The following is an 18,322-nucleotide window of genomic DNA, read 5'->3' on the forward strand; positions in this document are numbered from 1 at the left end:
CTGATTTTTTGAACCTTTCCTTAAAAATAAGTATTTTTCTTCTTCAAACCAGGTTCTTGGGCCTGTCCTGTTGCCAAGGAAGTCATCTGGAGTTTTGATCCAGACTTCAAAGGCAGCAGGATTAGACACAATGCAAGTAATAAATTCAACCTTGAAATAATAATAATAATTAAAAAATAAAATAAAATTGTGAAGAGAACTATGGCAGCATTCTAGCTATTTTACATCTATGCTATATTGTGCTTATGGCCTAGTAAACTACAGTTCTCCTAAGCAAGAAGAAAAGGAGGGCCATTTCATTACCACTATATCACTACAGTCTGCAGAAACACAACCTTTGTGCTTTTGGGGTGACTTATTTTTAGTTTCAGTAGTCTAAGTCACAAGACTAGACAACTGCTGGTGTTAGCTATCCTGGATTAACAAAAAAAAAAAAAAAAAAAAAAAGTAGGGAGACTGGAGTTCCTAAGCAGCTTACACTAAAATGAAAGGTGAATTAATTCTTAAAGCAAAGAATCATGGACTGAAAACATTGATAAGCGGACTGTTAACTTCTGATCTTCATTACGCTGATGTACGTCCAGGGCATTCTGCTGAATTCTGTGATATGACTCTGGTTCTATACAAATGTCAGAGTTCTGAATTTTCACCAAAAAGTGAAAATATGCCTTTAAGGGATCAGATTCCTGCCTCAGCTGAGCTGGAGTAATCCAGCACTAAGAGTGATGAATAATTCCTGATTGTTATCAGTTTAATTGAGATCCAAAATTTGTCCAGAAGTCTTAAGGGTAGGTTGCTCGAGCCAGGAAGACATATCTGTTAGGTAGCTGGACCAAATTCTCCCTGCTGTCACACCCATGCCTCTCCAATTGCTCCAGCCATTCTGCACTGATGAAAGCTGCAGAAGAATTTGGCATGGAAATTCTTTTTGTTTGTTTTAGTTTTACTGTCATTTCCTGCAAGGGCGGTGAGCACTTTCTCCTTCTCCCCTTCACTAGAGCATCAGTGCCTCTTCTGCCACCTGTCTTCCCCTCGACCCAAAAGGGAGAGAGCATGAGAGAGAGAGAGAAAGAACAGCAAAGAAGAGAGACATCAAAAGGCACAGAATTTCATCCCAGTCCCTCAAATATTCAGAAATTTATGGAATGTACAACTCGGAGTGAACAGCAGCAAAGCAGCTAATAACATGGACTGGCAAGACCTGTACATGGAGTAGGTCCTGTTCTGACAGGGAAGAGGAGGACTGTGCCTGGACCAATTTTACTTCAACCCGGTCACAACTGTACCGACAGCGGATCATTTTACCTGTGTCAAAGTGGATGCGCCAGCTCTCATTTTTTGTTATAAAATGCCTTTCTTCCAGAGGGCAGTGGCAGGGAGCAGTGAGTGGGGTAGCCGGGAGAGGGAAGATGTGTTGGACATCTTCTTTTTGGGGGAGGGAGGGATCTCCTCTCTCTCTCTTGAACCTGCAGGGAAGCTGTGGGATGTCACCTCAGACACCTTTATGGAAACTGGATTTCATTTCTCACGAATAGGCAATAACCATCCAGCCTGGTTCAACCATACCTGGTAAAACCTTGATGCAAGGGGTCCAGGCAACTTTGAAGTTATTTAGAGCCCTGTGGGAACAGCACTTTTTTGTAGGCCATTTCTGACAAAAAAAAATAAAAATTATATATACAACTAAAATTATTTCTGAACAACAACAACAAAAAAAATAAAAATAAAAAAGCACTTAATTATTTTGTTTTGTTTCTTTTACTCAAAGGTCGTCTAACAACCCCCTTTTTTCCTGTACAATAAGGACTTCACATACAAATTTTTTTTTATTTTTGCAATATTTTATCCTGCCAAATTAAAAAAATATATTATGGCAGCCTGTTTGTTTGTTTTTATTTTTATTTCCAAATTCACTAACAAAAAGGTACATTAAATCCCTTTAAAAGGACAAGCGTACAGTTAAAAAATTACAAGCTTCAGTAAAAATACAGCAAGTGCCTACATCATATGAATCAACCAATATCAATATCCATTCCAGAAGGGGAAGGGAAGGAGGAATGGGGGAGAAAAAAAGAGAAAAATAGGTACAGGTCAGAAACGTGATTTTTTTTTCTGCAAAGCAATAACAATATTAAGCACTTTTTTCTACATACTTTTTCTACATGGTGTAGCAATCACCTTTTAATCCCCAAATACAAGATTCTATACATTTTTGAAATAAAAATTCAACACCCAAGGCAGAAAAAAATTTACTAAAACTCAAGACTTTACAGTTACAGTGACAAGAACAAATTTATAGACCCACCATTTAAATTTTACTGCAACATTTTCAAGGAAAAAAGAAAAGGTTTTTTTTTTTTTCTTTCTGGTTTTGTAAAATGCCCAGGCATTCTCCATTATTACAAATACTGGTCCACTTTTACAGTAATCAAGAAATTTTAATATATATAATATATACTAAAACCCCGTCACCAAAAGAAAACAATATACACATGGCCATTATGGCATTTTTTAATAACCTATTAAGCAAACTTTGAAAAAAAAAAAAAAAAGATTGCTCAAACACACATACACACAATTTCTTTTTTACCCTTGTATGTATTCAATACTGTAAACGTATTTTAAGACAGAGTGCACTAAATTTAACTTTTAAAAAAAATTAGCCGTTGTTCCTGAATTGTTTTTTCTCATTCAATGATAACAACTTGTAATTTGTGTCATTTGAGTTTTAATTCAGCAGTAAATCATTTCCATTCCATTTCCTAAGCAGCGTTGTCCTGAAAAAAAAAAAAAGGCTGAGAATAATTCAGCTAATGGATGTCCGAAGTTGTGCTGGGTATACATCTTCATTTGATTGGGTCTTATGGCATTTTCATGTCCACTATCTTCAACCAGTAATTTTTTTTTAAGTAAATGTGGCTCTTTTTTTCTAAAGAATGTACTTTTCTTGTTTTACTTTTTTTTAAAAGTCTTTTCATTTCACAAAAACATTTTGCATTTGTCTCAAGAGACTCAAATAGGAAGATCAGTTTTCAAGGCACTCACGTCAAATTGAATGGCAGTAGAAAAACTGTCCAATAAATTATTTTTATTTATTTTTCTTTATAGTGCCAGTATTGTGAATGCCATGCTTAGCAACACTGACACTTAATCTCAGCTGTTCCCTTACAGTTTAACCCACCTTTGGGCCAAGTAGAAGAATATGATGTAATTTCTTGTTGAGAAGCCATTTTTCTCTTAACCACAAACAAAAGCTTTAAAGTGCGGGTCAACATAATTAAAATCTCTAACCATAATTGTCCACTGTTTGTTAATATTAGTCATAATGGGCTTTGAAAAATTTAAAATTTGAAAGTAAAGCAGGTGCATTTTTCTTTTCTTTATTTTTTTTTCTGTCATAATGCTTTTCTTATAATACAACTAACTTCTGTTCCTAATTAAGTCAATGGGAAAACTCTTAACGACTTCAGTAGGAGCAGAATCTTGCCAAGATAGGTAGATCAACTATAATTTATTTTTTCCTTTCCTTATAATAATGCCATTGTACATCATAGAAGATAGTTCTGATATTTCCATTCACAAAACAAATGACTATGAGTTGAGACTGTTCACTGAGAAATTGCCACTTGCCCATCCTCTAGTAATTATTTCAACTACAGCAAATCTGGTCTAAAGGAGAGGCACATACAGACGTCCTGGACTCAGAAATATGTTTGTGCAGTTTAAAATGAAAAAAGATGGCATTTGGCTCCTCTGAGGTTTGAAAAGAATATTACAATACTTGAGATGTACTTTTACTGTCTCTATGAAAAGTGGCAGGAGGGGAAGAAGGAGGGAAAAAAAAAAACAAAAGTGACAAAATGGCACCATTCTGTTGCCATAGCTTTAACAACAAGAAGAAACTATCTTGTAATAATGCACAATTAAGAATGGTACTCTTTTCTGAATGTAGCTGCCGTCTGCACCTATGTCTTTTTAGCTGGCGTGACTTTAATGATGAAATCCATCTATAAAAGGCCTCTGTCGTTAGTGACATTGTCAGTGCTACATAATCCACCCAATTCCAAAAGAAAGTGCTAATTTTAAAGATTGTTATCCGCTGTACAATTTTGTTTTCACTAATCTTCAAGGTTATTTAAAAGAGGAAAGGAAAAAAAAGGAGGTGGGGGGAGGATTTGGAAAGAAAGAAAGATCTCTGTTAAAATTCTGGCTTCTTCACAAGAAATTACACATGCTTAGCTTAAATTTCAACAAAGCAGCGGCCCAAAAATTATAATTTAAAAAGATATGTTTCACCCCTACAATGCAAGTAATCTCAGGCTACGACTGGGTAAAATTAAAAAGGGATACCCAACAAAATTTTAAAAGAAATTTAAACAGAAAGAATAAAAAAAAGTACCTGCACATGCCAAAAAATTACAAAAACCCAATAAATACAGAAATTATTGCACAGTTAAAAGGCTCCACAATTTTTACTGCCTTAATCAACCCTCGGGTTTAATAGAACTTTGTAGACACAGGTTATATTTAAGTGCCAAAGTCTGGCACCTACCATAGTTATGCTAAGTTATGTTTACGGAGGCAAGTTAGGTCATCTTTTCTCAGTTGGCAATAGTTAAACTGTACAAATAAAATGTTACCTAGACCCCTGAAATTTAACCTAGCGGGGGGGAGGGAGGGGAAGGGACGGGGCGGGTGGGGGTGTGGGGGGGCTTAGCTTCTTTCTGCCTGCTCAATTTTGACGTCATTTGTCAGCAAATGTTCTCCATGCCACTTTTTCATGTGTTTCTCCAGGGTGCTGTAAACACTGAAGGGCATCTGGCAAATGTCGCAGCGGTAGACCTCCTTCCCTATCTGGCCATGCGTTTTCATGTGACGCGTCAGCTTACTGCTCTGGGCACATGCATAGTTGCAGAGCTCGCATTTGTAAGGCCGCTCTCCAGTGTGGCTCCGACGGTGCACCGTCAAATTGCTGCAGTTCTTAAAGACCTTGCCACAGTACTCACATGTATCGCTCCTGCGCCCTTCCTTCGAGCTGGGTCGCCCGGGGCCCGGACCGCTGATGTGGGGGGTGCTGCCTCCGCTGGCCGTGCCGCTGCGCCCTGAGAGCCCCCCGTCCAGCATGTCCCCCGGTGGGGTGGAGAAACGCAGGCTCCCGTTCTCCGATGAGTGCTCGGAAGAGGTGGCGAAGGGGGATTGTCGGGAGTCTGTGAATCCTAGAAACGGATCCTTCATGAAGTGCCTAGATGCTGCGTACCCTACCAGCCACTGGGAGTAAACGTTTTCGGAAGGTATTATTGTTGCTGGTGGCAAGTCCAAATCTTTCTCAACCTTTATTCTTTTAGACGAGTTGTTTAAACTGGGGCTCGTGATAGGTGTCGGCTTGCGAGGGAACAAGTTTGGGAAGGGCTCACCCGGGCCAAAGTTTCTTCCATTGACCGTCCCTTCCTCGGTGCGGTCCAGCTCTCCTACCACCGAGTCTTCATCACCTGTATCTCTCGGACAGAGGTCTCGAGGACACAAGTCTCGCTGGTCAGAAGACCTTTTCATGAAGCTACTCCTCTTCTGTTTCTCAGCTAGCATGTCGTTGTATTGCTGGATGGCACCGAGACTTACATTCTCTATAACTTTTCCTAGGACGAGGGACTTCTCGTCCGGCAGCGATTTGGAGCCATTTTCTCGGTTACGACTCAGCTCTGAGTCCATACTGAAGCTTGACTCTGGCCTGCTCTCATTTTCCAGCTCCTCTTCCTCCTCCTCCTCCTCTTCCTCTTCTTCATTGTCATGGCCCAGGGAAGGATCGCTCTCGTTCCTGAAATCTGTCTCACCGGGTTTCAGTCCCTCTCCAGTGAGTTCACTTGTGCCTGGCTCAGGGGAACTCGTGGTGGACAGTCCATCGTCTGACCTGCCTGTCATGGAGCCAGCTTTATGCATATGCGTTTTCATATGACGCTTTAGCTTGCTGGCCTGGGAGCAAGCGTGGTCACAGAGCTGACATTTGTAGGGCTTTTCTCCTGTGTGACTGCGCCGATGGACAATAAGGTTACTCTGGAACTTGAATGTTTTCCCACAGAATTCACAGGACTTGCTCTTGGCCTGAGGCTGGGGAGGCGTAGTGCTGCTGGGGGGCATGGGGGGCAGTGGCGGGGTGCTCAAAAAAGGTGATTTAGGACTCGGCTGGAAAGGATTCAACAGGCGATGCATAGGGTTGGTGCGACTGGGCGAGACTGGTGGAGGGGTGGAACTGTTTCCTGCCAGCTCTCGAAGCCTTCTGGAGAAATCCATCGCTGGGGACTCAATTGCCATGGGGTTTAAACGCATAACTCTGTCAAAGGCACTGGGATGCTGGGCAACTAACCCCATTTCTTCGGCACTAAGGCGATGTGGATCCAGATGATGACGAGGTGGTGGGCTGAACAGTGGAGGCGTGTTTGGGAGCCGACCCTCACCAAAGCCTGGGTGTTCACGCAAGATTGGTCCTGTCATCCGTAGAAGATTGAAAGGGTTGTTGTCTCCAAGGAAATTCATCAGCGGGGACTGTGCAACAGTCTCTGGTCCCAGAGGAGGAGGGATGGTGATGCGTGGAGTAAGGGAACTGTTTGAAGGGCTTGTTTCCAGGTAGATGCGGAATCCATGTGTGTTCTGGGCATGCTGAAGCAAGAACCAAGCGCTATTAAAAGGCTGCTTGCATGTTGTGCAAATATAGCTTGAAGGCTCATCTTTACCTATAAAAGAAAAACAGAGAGAACACTCAAAAAATAATACAGCGGAGAACATTTAAATACAGTTGGCATGCACTTTATTTTGCTAACACATTTCCTCCTTGGCATTTCTGAAAGAAGGACTTAATTGCAATGTATTGACTGATATAAATTGTTGAACAGCACATTTACTCACCACACTTATTCACTTAACATGTATGACAAATATCACACATACGCACCGGTGCTATATACATTTATATCCTCCAACTTGCAAATAAAACCTTTTATGATGCATGAGGATCCAAATCCTTTCACATGTTTATTCCACAAAAAGGAATTTGTTTCAAGGGATTTATGGCTACATGTGAAAGTCAAAGAAAATGCGGTATAGTATGTTTTATGGGGCACCTGCAAGGAGCTTCAGCATCATTTTCACTCTTTCATTTTATATTTTTATATACTTCACGCACCAGTCCCCTGAGATCTTGCTGAATTTAATTTATACATGCTTCAGTCATGCCAGCACTTCCATTTTTAAAATACTATGTAAGTATTTAGCTGCACAAGTCCTATCTAAGTCAACAGGAGCTTGGAAAATGTACCCTTGCATAAGCCACTTTGATATTATTTTTCCAAAACACCAAGAAGCCACTCAATGAAACATCCGGTAATCAAAGCCGACAGCACAGTTGCAATTAACAGTAACAAATGTCGGGCCGTGCTTCAACTGTGTCCTGAGAATTTCTGAGCCTGAGCCTGCCCTCCAATACACTAACGCTCACTGGAGCCAGAAACATTGTTCTGTTTGCCTTTCTAGCCTCTTTGAACAACTGCATAAAGGTGGAAAGCATTCCTTTAACCTTGATTCAGCTTTACATAAAGGACAGGTGTGGACAAGTCTGTGCTACAGTCATAATTTTGCTAGCTAGAAAATTCCAGTCCCGGGCACAATATAAACTATGTGCTATCTTCAAAAAGCACTTTCCCCACACGCACACCCCCAACCCTTTTTCTATGCCTCTGAAAGACTGTGATAAATTTATAAATACCTGTCAACCTGAACATCATGATACAGGATTTATTTTTTTTCTTAAAACAAGGGAGAGGCATCCTGAAAAACAACTCCCCACTTTGGAAAATCTACAAGTAATTTTTTGCTGGACAGTTTGTTTGTTCATGAAAGCGTGCATTTTGATCCCACTGTATCTAAATGCACTGAACTTCTTGCAAGTTCAAAACCTGGACCTGGCTCCCCTCCATGTCTGTGTAGCACCCCAAGCCCCCCAGCCTCCCCACCAGAGTGCGGGTCCAAAGCTGAGCTGTACAGCCCATGCCTAGATAGGGAAGTGCGATTCAGAGCAGGCCATTGCTTGAGTTTGAAAAGGGAAAAGTTTATAAGGTGAGCACAACTGTATCATCAAAACTACCTTTGTGAAGAGAAATGACTCATAGCAGTCAAAAAAAAAAAAATTAAATCTGGGGCACACCAGGAGAGGAAGGATTGCTGCTGGCTGAATTCTCCTCTTCTAGCTGTTGCGGGAATGGCTGCTGCTAACAAAACCTACAAAACCCTAGACAAGGAGACTAGGGGATTATCTGCCTACCTATCAGCCTGTCAGTCTATCTAATCTTATCACCAATGAACATCCACAAAGGCGTAAAAGAACAAGCATCTATCAGATTGGGACTTATATACAAAGGTATGTGATAAATGTGGTGCAGTTCCTCCCACTCCTATTGATTTCACAGGGCTGTTGCTGTGGATAGCAGCTTCAGACCCTGATTTCAGAGAACCCAGGTGTCCACAGCCAAGAAAAACTCTGCCCAACGCCACGGGCATGTCCGACTGACACACCCCCACACCCAGGTCCTTCATGCCGCGTCACACCGGATGCGCTCAGTTGTTCTGATTAATCTCTAGCAACCACTACTGAAGAAAAAAACAAGTTTGGGAGCTGTGTTCTGCTTGGAAAAAAAATGCGCATAACTGCTATTGACACTAATGAAAGCTACATACAAACACTGAAAGGAACTGATACATTATCCCTTAAAATCTACTCAGCACTCAGGCAGTTAGGGAGTTTTATGTCAGCTCTGCAGCCAAAGCAACAGTAAATGCTCCCATTATTACTTCAAATATTTAAATTTCTGTTTCTTACAGAAATATGATGAAAATGTCTAGACGTTTAACTTTTCTTGCCCGGCAACATGTGTAGTATAAAAAGTGACAGAAATCACTGAAGCAGACTAAAGTATATAACATACTCTGTCAAAAGCTTTTTTTAACAATATGTTTTACCTCAGCTCACCCTAGAATAGATTTTAATAAAGCCCCTTCTGAAGTGTGATCTAATAGCAAATGAAGTGCAGCATCTTACAAGGTCATATATCTTCAAATTAAAGAGTGCTCTGCACCCTTCACCTTCATTTTATCCACTCTAATTAATCTATTTATTACCCACAGCTGTTCGATTCTTTCATTTTTAAAGTCACAGTGTGTTTTCTTTTTTTTGTTTTTTTTTGTTTTTTTTTCCCCCCCTTTAAAAAATAAAGCATGTGAGTGTGTGTGCATGCATTCTCCTTGCTTAGCTCAAGAGCTGACAGGAGGAAGAAAGCAGCTGTGCATTATACTGCAACAACAGCAACACGTTTACTTCAGCAGTGGCACATACGTAAAGAGAAGAATTCCTGAGCAGGCTGAAGATCAAGGCCAATCTAAAACTGAAATGGCTGATTAAAAAAATTACACTCAAAATGGCAGCTGGCTGGATTCTTGCTACTACATGTTATGAGGAACTGAGATGTTTTGTTTTGTTCTCCAAAACTTCACCTCCATGAAATCCAAGTGAGCAAAGTAAACCCTCTCCTTTTTAGTTTTCTTTCAAACAGAGCAAATTAGTGCTATTAGTGATGTAAGATTTACAAGCTAGAAGTCGTAGAACAACTTTCTCTTCCTTTTTTGCTTTTTTTTAGCTTTTATGCTCCTAAACACTCATCTTCAAGAGACCCCTGCACAACGGCAAAATTAACTGCAGGCTGCCTGGCTACCAACCTCTGACTGCTCTATGAGTGTTTGTGTGTGTGCCTGTGTGTACGTATACATATATATATGTATGTATATATATATATAGAGAGAGAGACTTTCAAAACCCTCAAAGACTCTCCCCAGACTCCTCCTTTAAAAAATAAAAAATAAAAAGAAAAGAAAAGAAAAGAAAAGAAAAGAAAAGAAAAGAAAAGAAAAGAAAAGAAAAGAAAAGAAAAGAAAAAGAAAACATTTATTTCCATATTTTCACTTCATGGTTATCTTGCCTAGAAGTTGCCCTGAGCAGTATAGATGCTCACTTTTAAGAACAGAACAATGTCAAAAAGTCTTTGAAGATCCACTCCGAACATTTTTATATTCAAAAACTTACTAAATATTTTAAACATGCCCAGAAACAGCCACGTATTGCTCAAGAATGATCCTTATATTTAATAATGCAATGCACCTACACTATAAAACTCTTTGTTATAAGGCTATTTTTGATATATGGCTATCTTAATCCCTAGCCACCTGCACTGAAGTCTGTCTAAATACCACTTTATGACAACTAGTCATATAGGCTTTGCCATGTGTAGTCTTTATTGCTTTAGCATGTGCTTGACATTAAGCATGGGAGTAATCAACACCAGAGAAACTTAAGCACAGGCTGAAGTGCTCTGTTGGATAGTGATGAAATTATTCATGTGCTTAAAGTTAAGCACAAGCCAAGACTTCATTAACACCATTCAAGGAATTGCACATGGATTCAACCCTCCAGTCTGTAAATAGGCTTGATTTTAGCAACCAATGGCTCAAGTATAATTTTTTTATCTTTATGTTGTGGGAAGGTATGATGAGACATCCAGGCCACAAACCCTGAGTATGTTGGCAGTGGTGGCTTTAAGACTGCACTAAATAAAGTACTATCACTGGAGTTCAGACACCTCACAGGTTTGTAGGGCTGAATCCTACTGAGATACCAGTGTACAGATTCAGAAATCTTGACTTTAATGCTAGCAAGGACCTTGAAATTAAAGAAGTAAAGGACCTTAATAGCCTTAAAGGTTACTCTGGTCCCATTCCTGGGCCAAGGGATGTCCATATCTTTGCATCTGTTCATACCCATGATAGATGCTCAATTACCCCACTTCAAAGGCCACTCAGATGGAGAGTCTATAACTTTTTTAAGTCTATCGCATTCTCTCACTTCTTTACTATATGAAGGTTGCCCAGTTGCCTAATCTAAACCTTTCTTCCTGCAATTTAAGATGGTAATATTGTGTCCTACCTACATGGACATGAAAAACACAGGAAACAATTTAGTCTTCTTCTCATAGGCCATACAGATAACATCCAGCCCAGTGATTTGCAGTTGAGCCAGTTCATGTCTTTTAGCAACCCCTTCCCCCAGCTCAATTTGGAAATATCAGCCGGGAGGGAATCTACCGTGCCTGTCTATTGGGTAGTCTGTGCCAATGGTTGACTATCCTCAGTGTTAAAAAAAGCTGTCGTCTTTCTGATTCAAATTTCTGAGTTCAACTGCCAGCTATTAGATCTTTTTAGGTTTTTATCTGGTAGATTAAAACCTCCCTACTATCTTCTCCCAAAGTAGGTAATTATAAACTACAAATTTATTGAACACTCACCTTTTCTGCTTATTGTGACATAAGATGGTCTCTTCCAGAAATATTAAAACGTGTTCCCTCCATTACTGCATGACAGATTATATTCCATTCAAAATGTCAAAGCCATAATGAACTTTTTTTTTTTCTGTTTCATGAACAGCACAAAACAAAGCTAAATTTGGATTCTGCTTGCCAAATTCTGTCCTTGTGGAGGGCACTAAGAACACACAGGTAGGTTTGCCCAACCCAGAACAAGAGTAGCCTGGATCTGTGGACATTCATCCCACTGCAACAGGCAGCATGAATTCCCTGACTTATCTGTCCTCTGCAGTCTGGCTTGTATCACATAGTGATACACAGATCTTCCCTGCCCAGTTGGTACATGACTTTCTGTACACCCTGAATGCTGAGCGCCTTTGCCCTGGAGATAAATTTCCCTCAAAATATCCTCAGTTATTCTGGATACCATAAACAATAATCAGTGTGAGATAAGAACTGTTAAGAATTCATTATTTTCTGCTGGGCTACAGTGACATCCAGTGCCTTACAAAGCCTCCCCTCAGCATGCCTGAATAATTGCATTAGCTTTAACAGAGAATGAACTCCCCCCGACTTTTAATCACCCACCCGTAGCCCCTGCCAGGAGAGGCTGCACTGGGTACCACGTCAGGTCCACATAACTACTGCCATTCTTTACCTCTAGCAATACTTTCCGGGTAATGTTTCTGGTTCCCTTTACAAAGTTACAAAAGCAGCAATAAAAATGTTAAGGAATTTTAATGCTGCTTTACTGCAGCTTTAGAAGTTCAGGAAAAGTAGAAACTTGGAAGCTTTAAAGAAAGGACAATTTTTATTGTAGCACTCAGGAACAGACATGTATCAGGTTCCTACAGTCCTTCCACCAATGTTACTCTCTTCTCCCACTTGATTTTTAATGAGCATTTAAATAATTACTCCTTGTTATTATGATGGTTACTCTAATAATACCAATAAAGGTAGCGTAGATGCTCCATAAAAAACACACCTTTAATTGAATTATTATTAAATTAAAATGTCATAATTGAGAACACTAGTTTAACAAGTCACCTTATAAGACCAGCTGACATTAAAGAGAAGGGCATTAAATACTAGAAAGATTTAGTGCTTCATACTGAAGAAAATATATGCTTCTACGTCGTTTGACAGGTCACCTAGACAAGGACCAAATACTTTCCAGGTGCCTGCAGTATGGATCTGCAGTGTGAACTATTTTGGTTCATAACGAATGCATCATCAGGTATGTAAAAATATCTGTAATATAGGTCCAAAACAAAGCCATTACCTTCACTGTCTTTCTGCTGAAGAGGTTTTATAAGCCATATTACCATTTAAACTACCCAAGTTAGCAAGAACATTTAGTTACATAGTTTTATGACTGAGTGCTGTTGAATACTATAGCTGAACACTCCCAATATTCTGGGGGAGTTTTGCCCTCCCTGCATTCCTTAGGGTGTTTGGAAGTGCTGCTACCTCCATTTCACACAGGGACTGACAGTCTTCACTAAAGAGACTGAGGTGTTAGGTTCAAGACCGAGTGGGGATCATCACTGCCAGTCCAACACCAGTCATTAGTTTTAAATACCCAACGCAAAGGAACCATTTCCCTTTATACTTCTCTTCATTTTAATTTTGTTTTGATAGCCACACAAGCTGAAGATGTAAAACAAGTGCAACTCCTCTACCGATCCCCAGAGCTAACACAGTGCATCCATCCCTACACTGTCTTCTCTAAAAAAAGGGCTCGAGAGAGACTTGCAGCACTTCCTGCTGAGGGTGACAGGGACTATCACCAACAATTCATGAAGTAAGCATCAACTGGTGACAAAAGTTGGTGTTTTATAACTCTCAAGATGTCTGCAGTCTCACAACCTAAGCACCTCCAATTCTCCACTCAGATAAACAGCCACACTCTCTCGTAAAGCTCAGCCGACCCGAAGTGCATCTTAGTCAAGGAGAGGAGATGAAGGTTCTAGTTGCAAGAGCCCAAGCATGAGGGGCCATACAGCCTGTCATCATCTGGAAATGGGGAATCTCAAGATGAGGTCGGTGAAAGGGAAGAATGTGACAGGGAAACAAAGATTAAACGTTTTTAAGAGGTGGATGGAAAAAGAATAGTGTCTGAAGGAGGCGAAGTAACTGGGAAGTGTTACTTCTCACTAACAGAATCCTGTCTCATCCCATACTTGGCCCTGTTCTCTTTTCTTGCCTTGTCCTTTGAATAGCCTATTTCCTCCAGTGCCATCTTCAAACACAACAAAAATCACGACTTCTTGCAGTATTCTTCTCCCACACACTGCCTGCGTGCTTTACAGCCTTCCCCATCCTGTTCCTACCTTGACTACTGGGACTGTGCGTTCTCTACAGAGATTATGCAAGAAGATTTATGCCAAGAGCACCTACAAACCCCACAAGACCCTCTTATTCCTGGCTCTGATTTTAATTAGCAATGTGAATATTCTTGAGAGCATTTTCCACCTGTTGAAAAAGATCTACGATAGCACTGGTTAACACCCCTACTGAAATATATTAATATTACACTAATATTAGTAATATGCTTAAACAATTAATTATTTCTATGCTAAAGCCAACTGCCAAGCTCTGTCTTTGCTGGATTAAATTCTCTGGGGAGCCTGTCTTGTTTTCTGAAGTCACTTGTGCTTTTCAGTAGTGAGGGCAATGCTGATCATATTTAGGCAGAACAGAAAGTCATCTCTTTATCATTCTTGTAATAATAAATATATTTTTGCAAAATAACCTATTTTATCATGAGTGGAAAATCTAAAAGATTAATTGCCAATCATATTGTCAAGAAGTCACACCGTCATGCTGTTTATCTACAGCCAATCCTCTCACAATTCCAAGAACAAAGAGCATGAATCCTTGAAAGACTGAGATATCCACCTGATAGCTTAAAATCATACTCTTAGACAAATTCTGATTTGAATTACCCTGCTATGAATTCAAAGTAGCTCTGACCACCACTGCAGCCTTCTGAGTTTTTCCACATAAGTTATACCAGGTTATCACAAACAAGGATCTTAACTAGGCTTATATAATAATATTAAAAGTTGTGATTTTTTTTTTCATTTAACTTTCCCCAGAAGTATTTTATATGTCCTCCCCAGCATTTATGCTTACACAAAAAAAAGGAGGTTGCAGGCAGAATACAGCCATGCATAACACAAACAGATGCTTCCTGCTTCTTAATGGACACAGGTGACCTTTGGCTGCAGATACAGCTTGTGTTCAATAGTCCCATTTTCTGTGAGACTTAATCATACCTCAGAACTGTACTGCCAGATTCACATAAATGAGCCAAATGCACAGCTCAGTTTAATTTCTAGTGCATTACAAAATGGCAATACTATATTTTTAGGTATAAAATGTCAATAGTCATTTTGGGCAACTTCCTTCTGGACGTCCAATTTCTCACTCCTTAACAGAGCTTGTGGCTTACTGGAAGTTAATGTTCAGCCTACAGAAGTGTAAGAAGTGCTTTTACTTAGTATAGAAAAAAAAAAAAAAGAAAGAAAAATGCATAGCAAAAACTGGACTCACAACATAGGGATTTTGACCCAGAAGGACTACTAAAATAGACGATAAAAAACGTGTTTGCCATCTCTGAACACCTTCTTCTAATTGGTGTTAAATTCTAAAATACAAAGGCAATTTATAAAACCAAGAAAGGGAGAAGTGTGAAAAGTAAGGAGCAAACAGGAAAATCAATATCAAAAGATCAATAGTGAATGAGTTAACTTTTAAATTAGCCCTTTGTGATACAACTGTTTCAATTGACTCCACCTTTAGCATCCAAACAGCTTTGTGTCTTTTAGTTAGTTTCTTTGAACCATCAGCTGGCAGATTGTAAGGACACTTTACAAACCTACTGCATAAAATAGTGAAAACTGTCAGTGAAAATGGGGAACATAATAAAAGAGGGTAACTGTACCCACTGTACAGATGAAAAGACCATAGGAATACCCCTGGCTGGTGGTTTTATATATAGGATCCCATTTACTGCATTCATGAAAAACCCTTGTACTGCTCAAGGACACTTTTAGGCCTTTTCTTTTGCATAAAGTATTCAAATGCATTTGAAATAATGTCAGTCTTTTCTACAACATATGAAATATGCCAGCAGCTTCCCTTTAAATCGGTTTCCTGTAAGTAGTTTTGTTTGAAAACTGGCAAGTGCTGGGATTTCTTTTTTTTTTTTTTTCCCACAGAGTTTTCTAAGGTGCCATTTTCTCATCTTACAAGCAGGAATTCTGAGTAATCTGAATAGGAGCTTAAAGGAGGATACGTAAAGGAAATTGTCCATGTCATATATGGAAAAATAAAGAGTAAACCAGGAAACAGTAAAAGAAAAAAAAATAGAAAAAGCCAAAGGGTGAAAACAAATTTCCTTGTTTTTTTTTTTTCTTCTTTTTTTTTTCTCCCCAGGAATACTTCAGTCTGTTTTACTACAACTATTTCTTAAGGGTATTAGGTGCCTATTCATAGTTAGTAAATGAAATAGCATTTTTGTTTTAATTCATTGCTTCTTTAACAAATGCTAACTCCCATCTCTGCTTCTTTAAATCCACAAAATCTCCACGTTCAATCCTAAGAAGTAATATAAAGGCTGTAAATCTTGTTTTAATGGAATGTACATTTAGCTATGAGGAGATAATTGACGTTATGGAGGGCCTAGATGCTGAATTATATAGGTTATCTAATACAAAGGGGACTCATTACTGAAGCACTACAAACAAGTAGTAATATATGTATATTGTTCTGAGTGGCGTTATAGCAAAAGTGTTCGGGTCTGCAGGGATTTATAAAACACAAGAAAACAGCAGACATGCACTTGTAAATTTATCTCATTTGTCTCTGAAGTTAAAGGTTATTCCCTTGATCTGAATTTGTAATAAAAACATGCTAGACTAAGGTTTGTGGAGAATGTTTGAATATGTAAATTGTGTATAATGATAGGCAATTATAGGGTAAAAACTGGACCTTATGAATGTTACAGAATTGCATGGAGCATCAAAGTATTTTCCTTCAGATGAAATATTTATCTTTTATGCATGTTATAAGCACTTTTTCAAAGGTATTCAGCAACCTATTTGAGCGCAGAGTTGACAAAAATCAAATCATTACAACCGACTAAGACTGTGGGCTTATGCACAGGAGAAGCCACTGCTTTTTACAAAATATACATAATAAATCTCTTGAACTAATGGTTCCGGAGATGGATCCTCAAGGACAAGTTCCACTGATTTTCACTCCCTTAGATGAAAGCTGGTCAGATGTTTCTGGATTTTTTTAAAGAAGCTGTGGGGGTGGAAGCGTGGGGAGGGAGGCTGGGGAGGGTAACTAGGTAAGAACGTGCATTTTCCTGGACTGATTCAACAAAATCCCGTTTCCCCTTCAGTTAGTTGGCTGCTGTTTTCAGGAATTTAAAAAAAAAAAAAAAAAGGAAAGAAAGAAAGGATGCTGCATCAAGAGAGGCAGGAGTAAAGCCAGGAGATGATACTGTAGTTTATGCTACTGAAGATAAGGTTTTCTCCTTCTCTGAGCACGACAGTCTGTTCAGGTTAACCAACTGCAGTGTTAGAATAACTCCAGCCGACTTGTCACAGAGTACAAAAGTCATCAGCAACTGAATGTTCTTTTCTGCACCGCAATTAAGACGAATCAATACGACGTGCCACAAATGGTATTTTACTCTCAATAAGAACTCGGGCTGAGTTTATTCAGAATATTTTAGCGCTTCCCCAGGGGATTTTGGTCCGACGCAGATGGCAAATAAAGTACTCAGCCTAGGGCTAGAGCACATTATGCTAATTCTAATGTCAGATGTACTTTAATATACAGCTCTATTTAATCACCCCATTATTTCACATTTCCATATGAAAAACCTGCGGCACTTCTGCAGAGCTTTCACTCTGCGACAATGCCAGCTTCCTTCAACTAGCTCCCTGCGAAACAGAAAAGAAGACTGGTCATTCTCGCCAGTCAAAATGTTACAGTTTCAAAGTTTTAGTATTCCTGAATTTAAAGTGGGTCTTCCAGCACAATTAGCAAATCGCTCTGCTAGAATGCTGATATGTACAAAATGCTAAGGAGGTGTGATTTAAAAAAAATAATAATAACAGCCCTCCCTCCATGCCGCATCCACTTGTGCACGCAGACATACGCAGGCACACATCTTGAGTCTGCTTGCAGAATAGGAATAGTAAAAATAATGAAAATATTTTCCTAGTGCAATTCAACCAATATTTTCACCACTTGTCACCAAAACACTGCTATTCCTGGCTGGATGGCTTTCGTTACTTAGAAGAACAGACATGGCTGGCACAGCTGCCAACCTACAGATGTCTCAGAATAAAACCTTCCTTGTGTATCAATAATTTTTGCCTGTAACAAACTAGACCTCTAATTAGATTTAGAAGCCATACACCTTCAGCATGGGCCACTATCCAAATTATCTGCAAATTCACCTTGATGCCACATCTCTGGTGACCACAGAAATTGAACGATGGACTTGAAGGTAAAACGATTCCAAACTGGATTTGCATTGAAAAGAATGAGGGAAAAACCTTTTCTATGGAGCTGGGTTTATTTTCAAGCCATCTAGACTTTAGATGTACAGGCAGGGAAAGCAGAGGCAATCTTTGGAGCACCTCTTCAGTGGCTTTCCCAGCTTTCCCTTCATAGCATTTCTGTGAAGGACCCTTAATTCAGTGTTCGTGTAGAGTCACAAGTGAAACGAGCTGCATGGTCTCAACAAAATCCTCCCCCAGTTTGGCATCACTGGGGCTCCATGATAACTACCACTGCACATCAGGGGGAGCCAGGTCAGGACTGGATTATTCTGAGATGCTATCAGAGGAATGCACGAAGCTTAAATGGATCAGTTTTCTAATGATTGCACTAAACCTACA

At 39.6% G+C, this 18,322-nt stretch overlaps 1 protein-coding gene across 4 annotated transcripts in view; it reads right to left on the reverse strand.

Annotated features, from left to right (window-relative positions):
- Window positions 1-4,713: 4,713 nt before the first annotated feature.
- BCL11B (BCL11 transcription factor B) overlaps window positions 4,714-18,322 on the reverse strand; it is a 90,246-nt gene continuing 76,637 nt past the window's right edge. For all 4 annotated transcript variants that reach the window (XM_035566820.1, XM_035566818.1, XM_035566819.1 and 1 more), the window contains one exon: window positions 4,714-6,725. In XM_035566820.1, coding sequence (XP_035422713.1) covers window positions 4,714-6,725 — 2,012 coding nt within the window. The remainder of the gene's footprint in view (window positions 6,726-18,322) is intronic.

This window comes from Cygnus atratus, chromosome 5, assembly GCF_013377495.2.
Source record: "Cygnus atratus isolate AKBS03 ecotype Queensland, Australia chromosome 5, CAtr_DNAZoo_HiC_assembly, whole genome shotgun sequence".
Taxonomy (NCBI): Eukaryota; Metazoa; Chordata; class Aves; order Anseriformes; family Anatidae; genus Cygnus; species Cygnus atratus.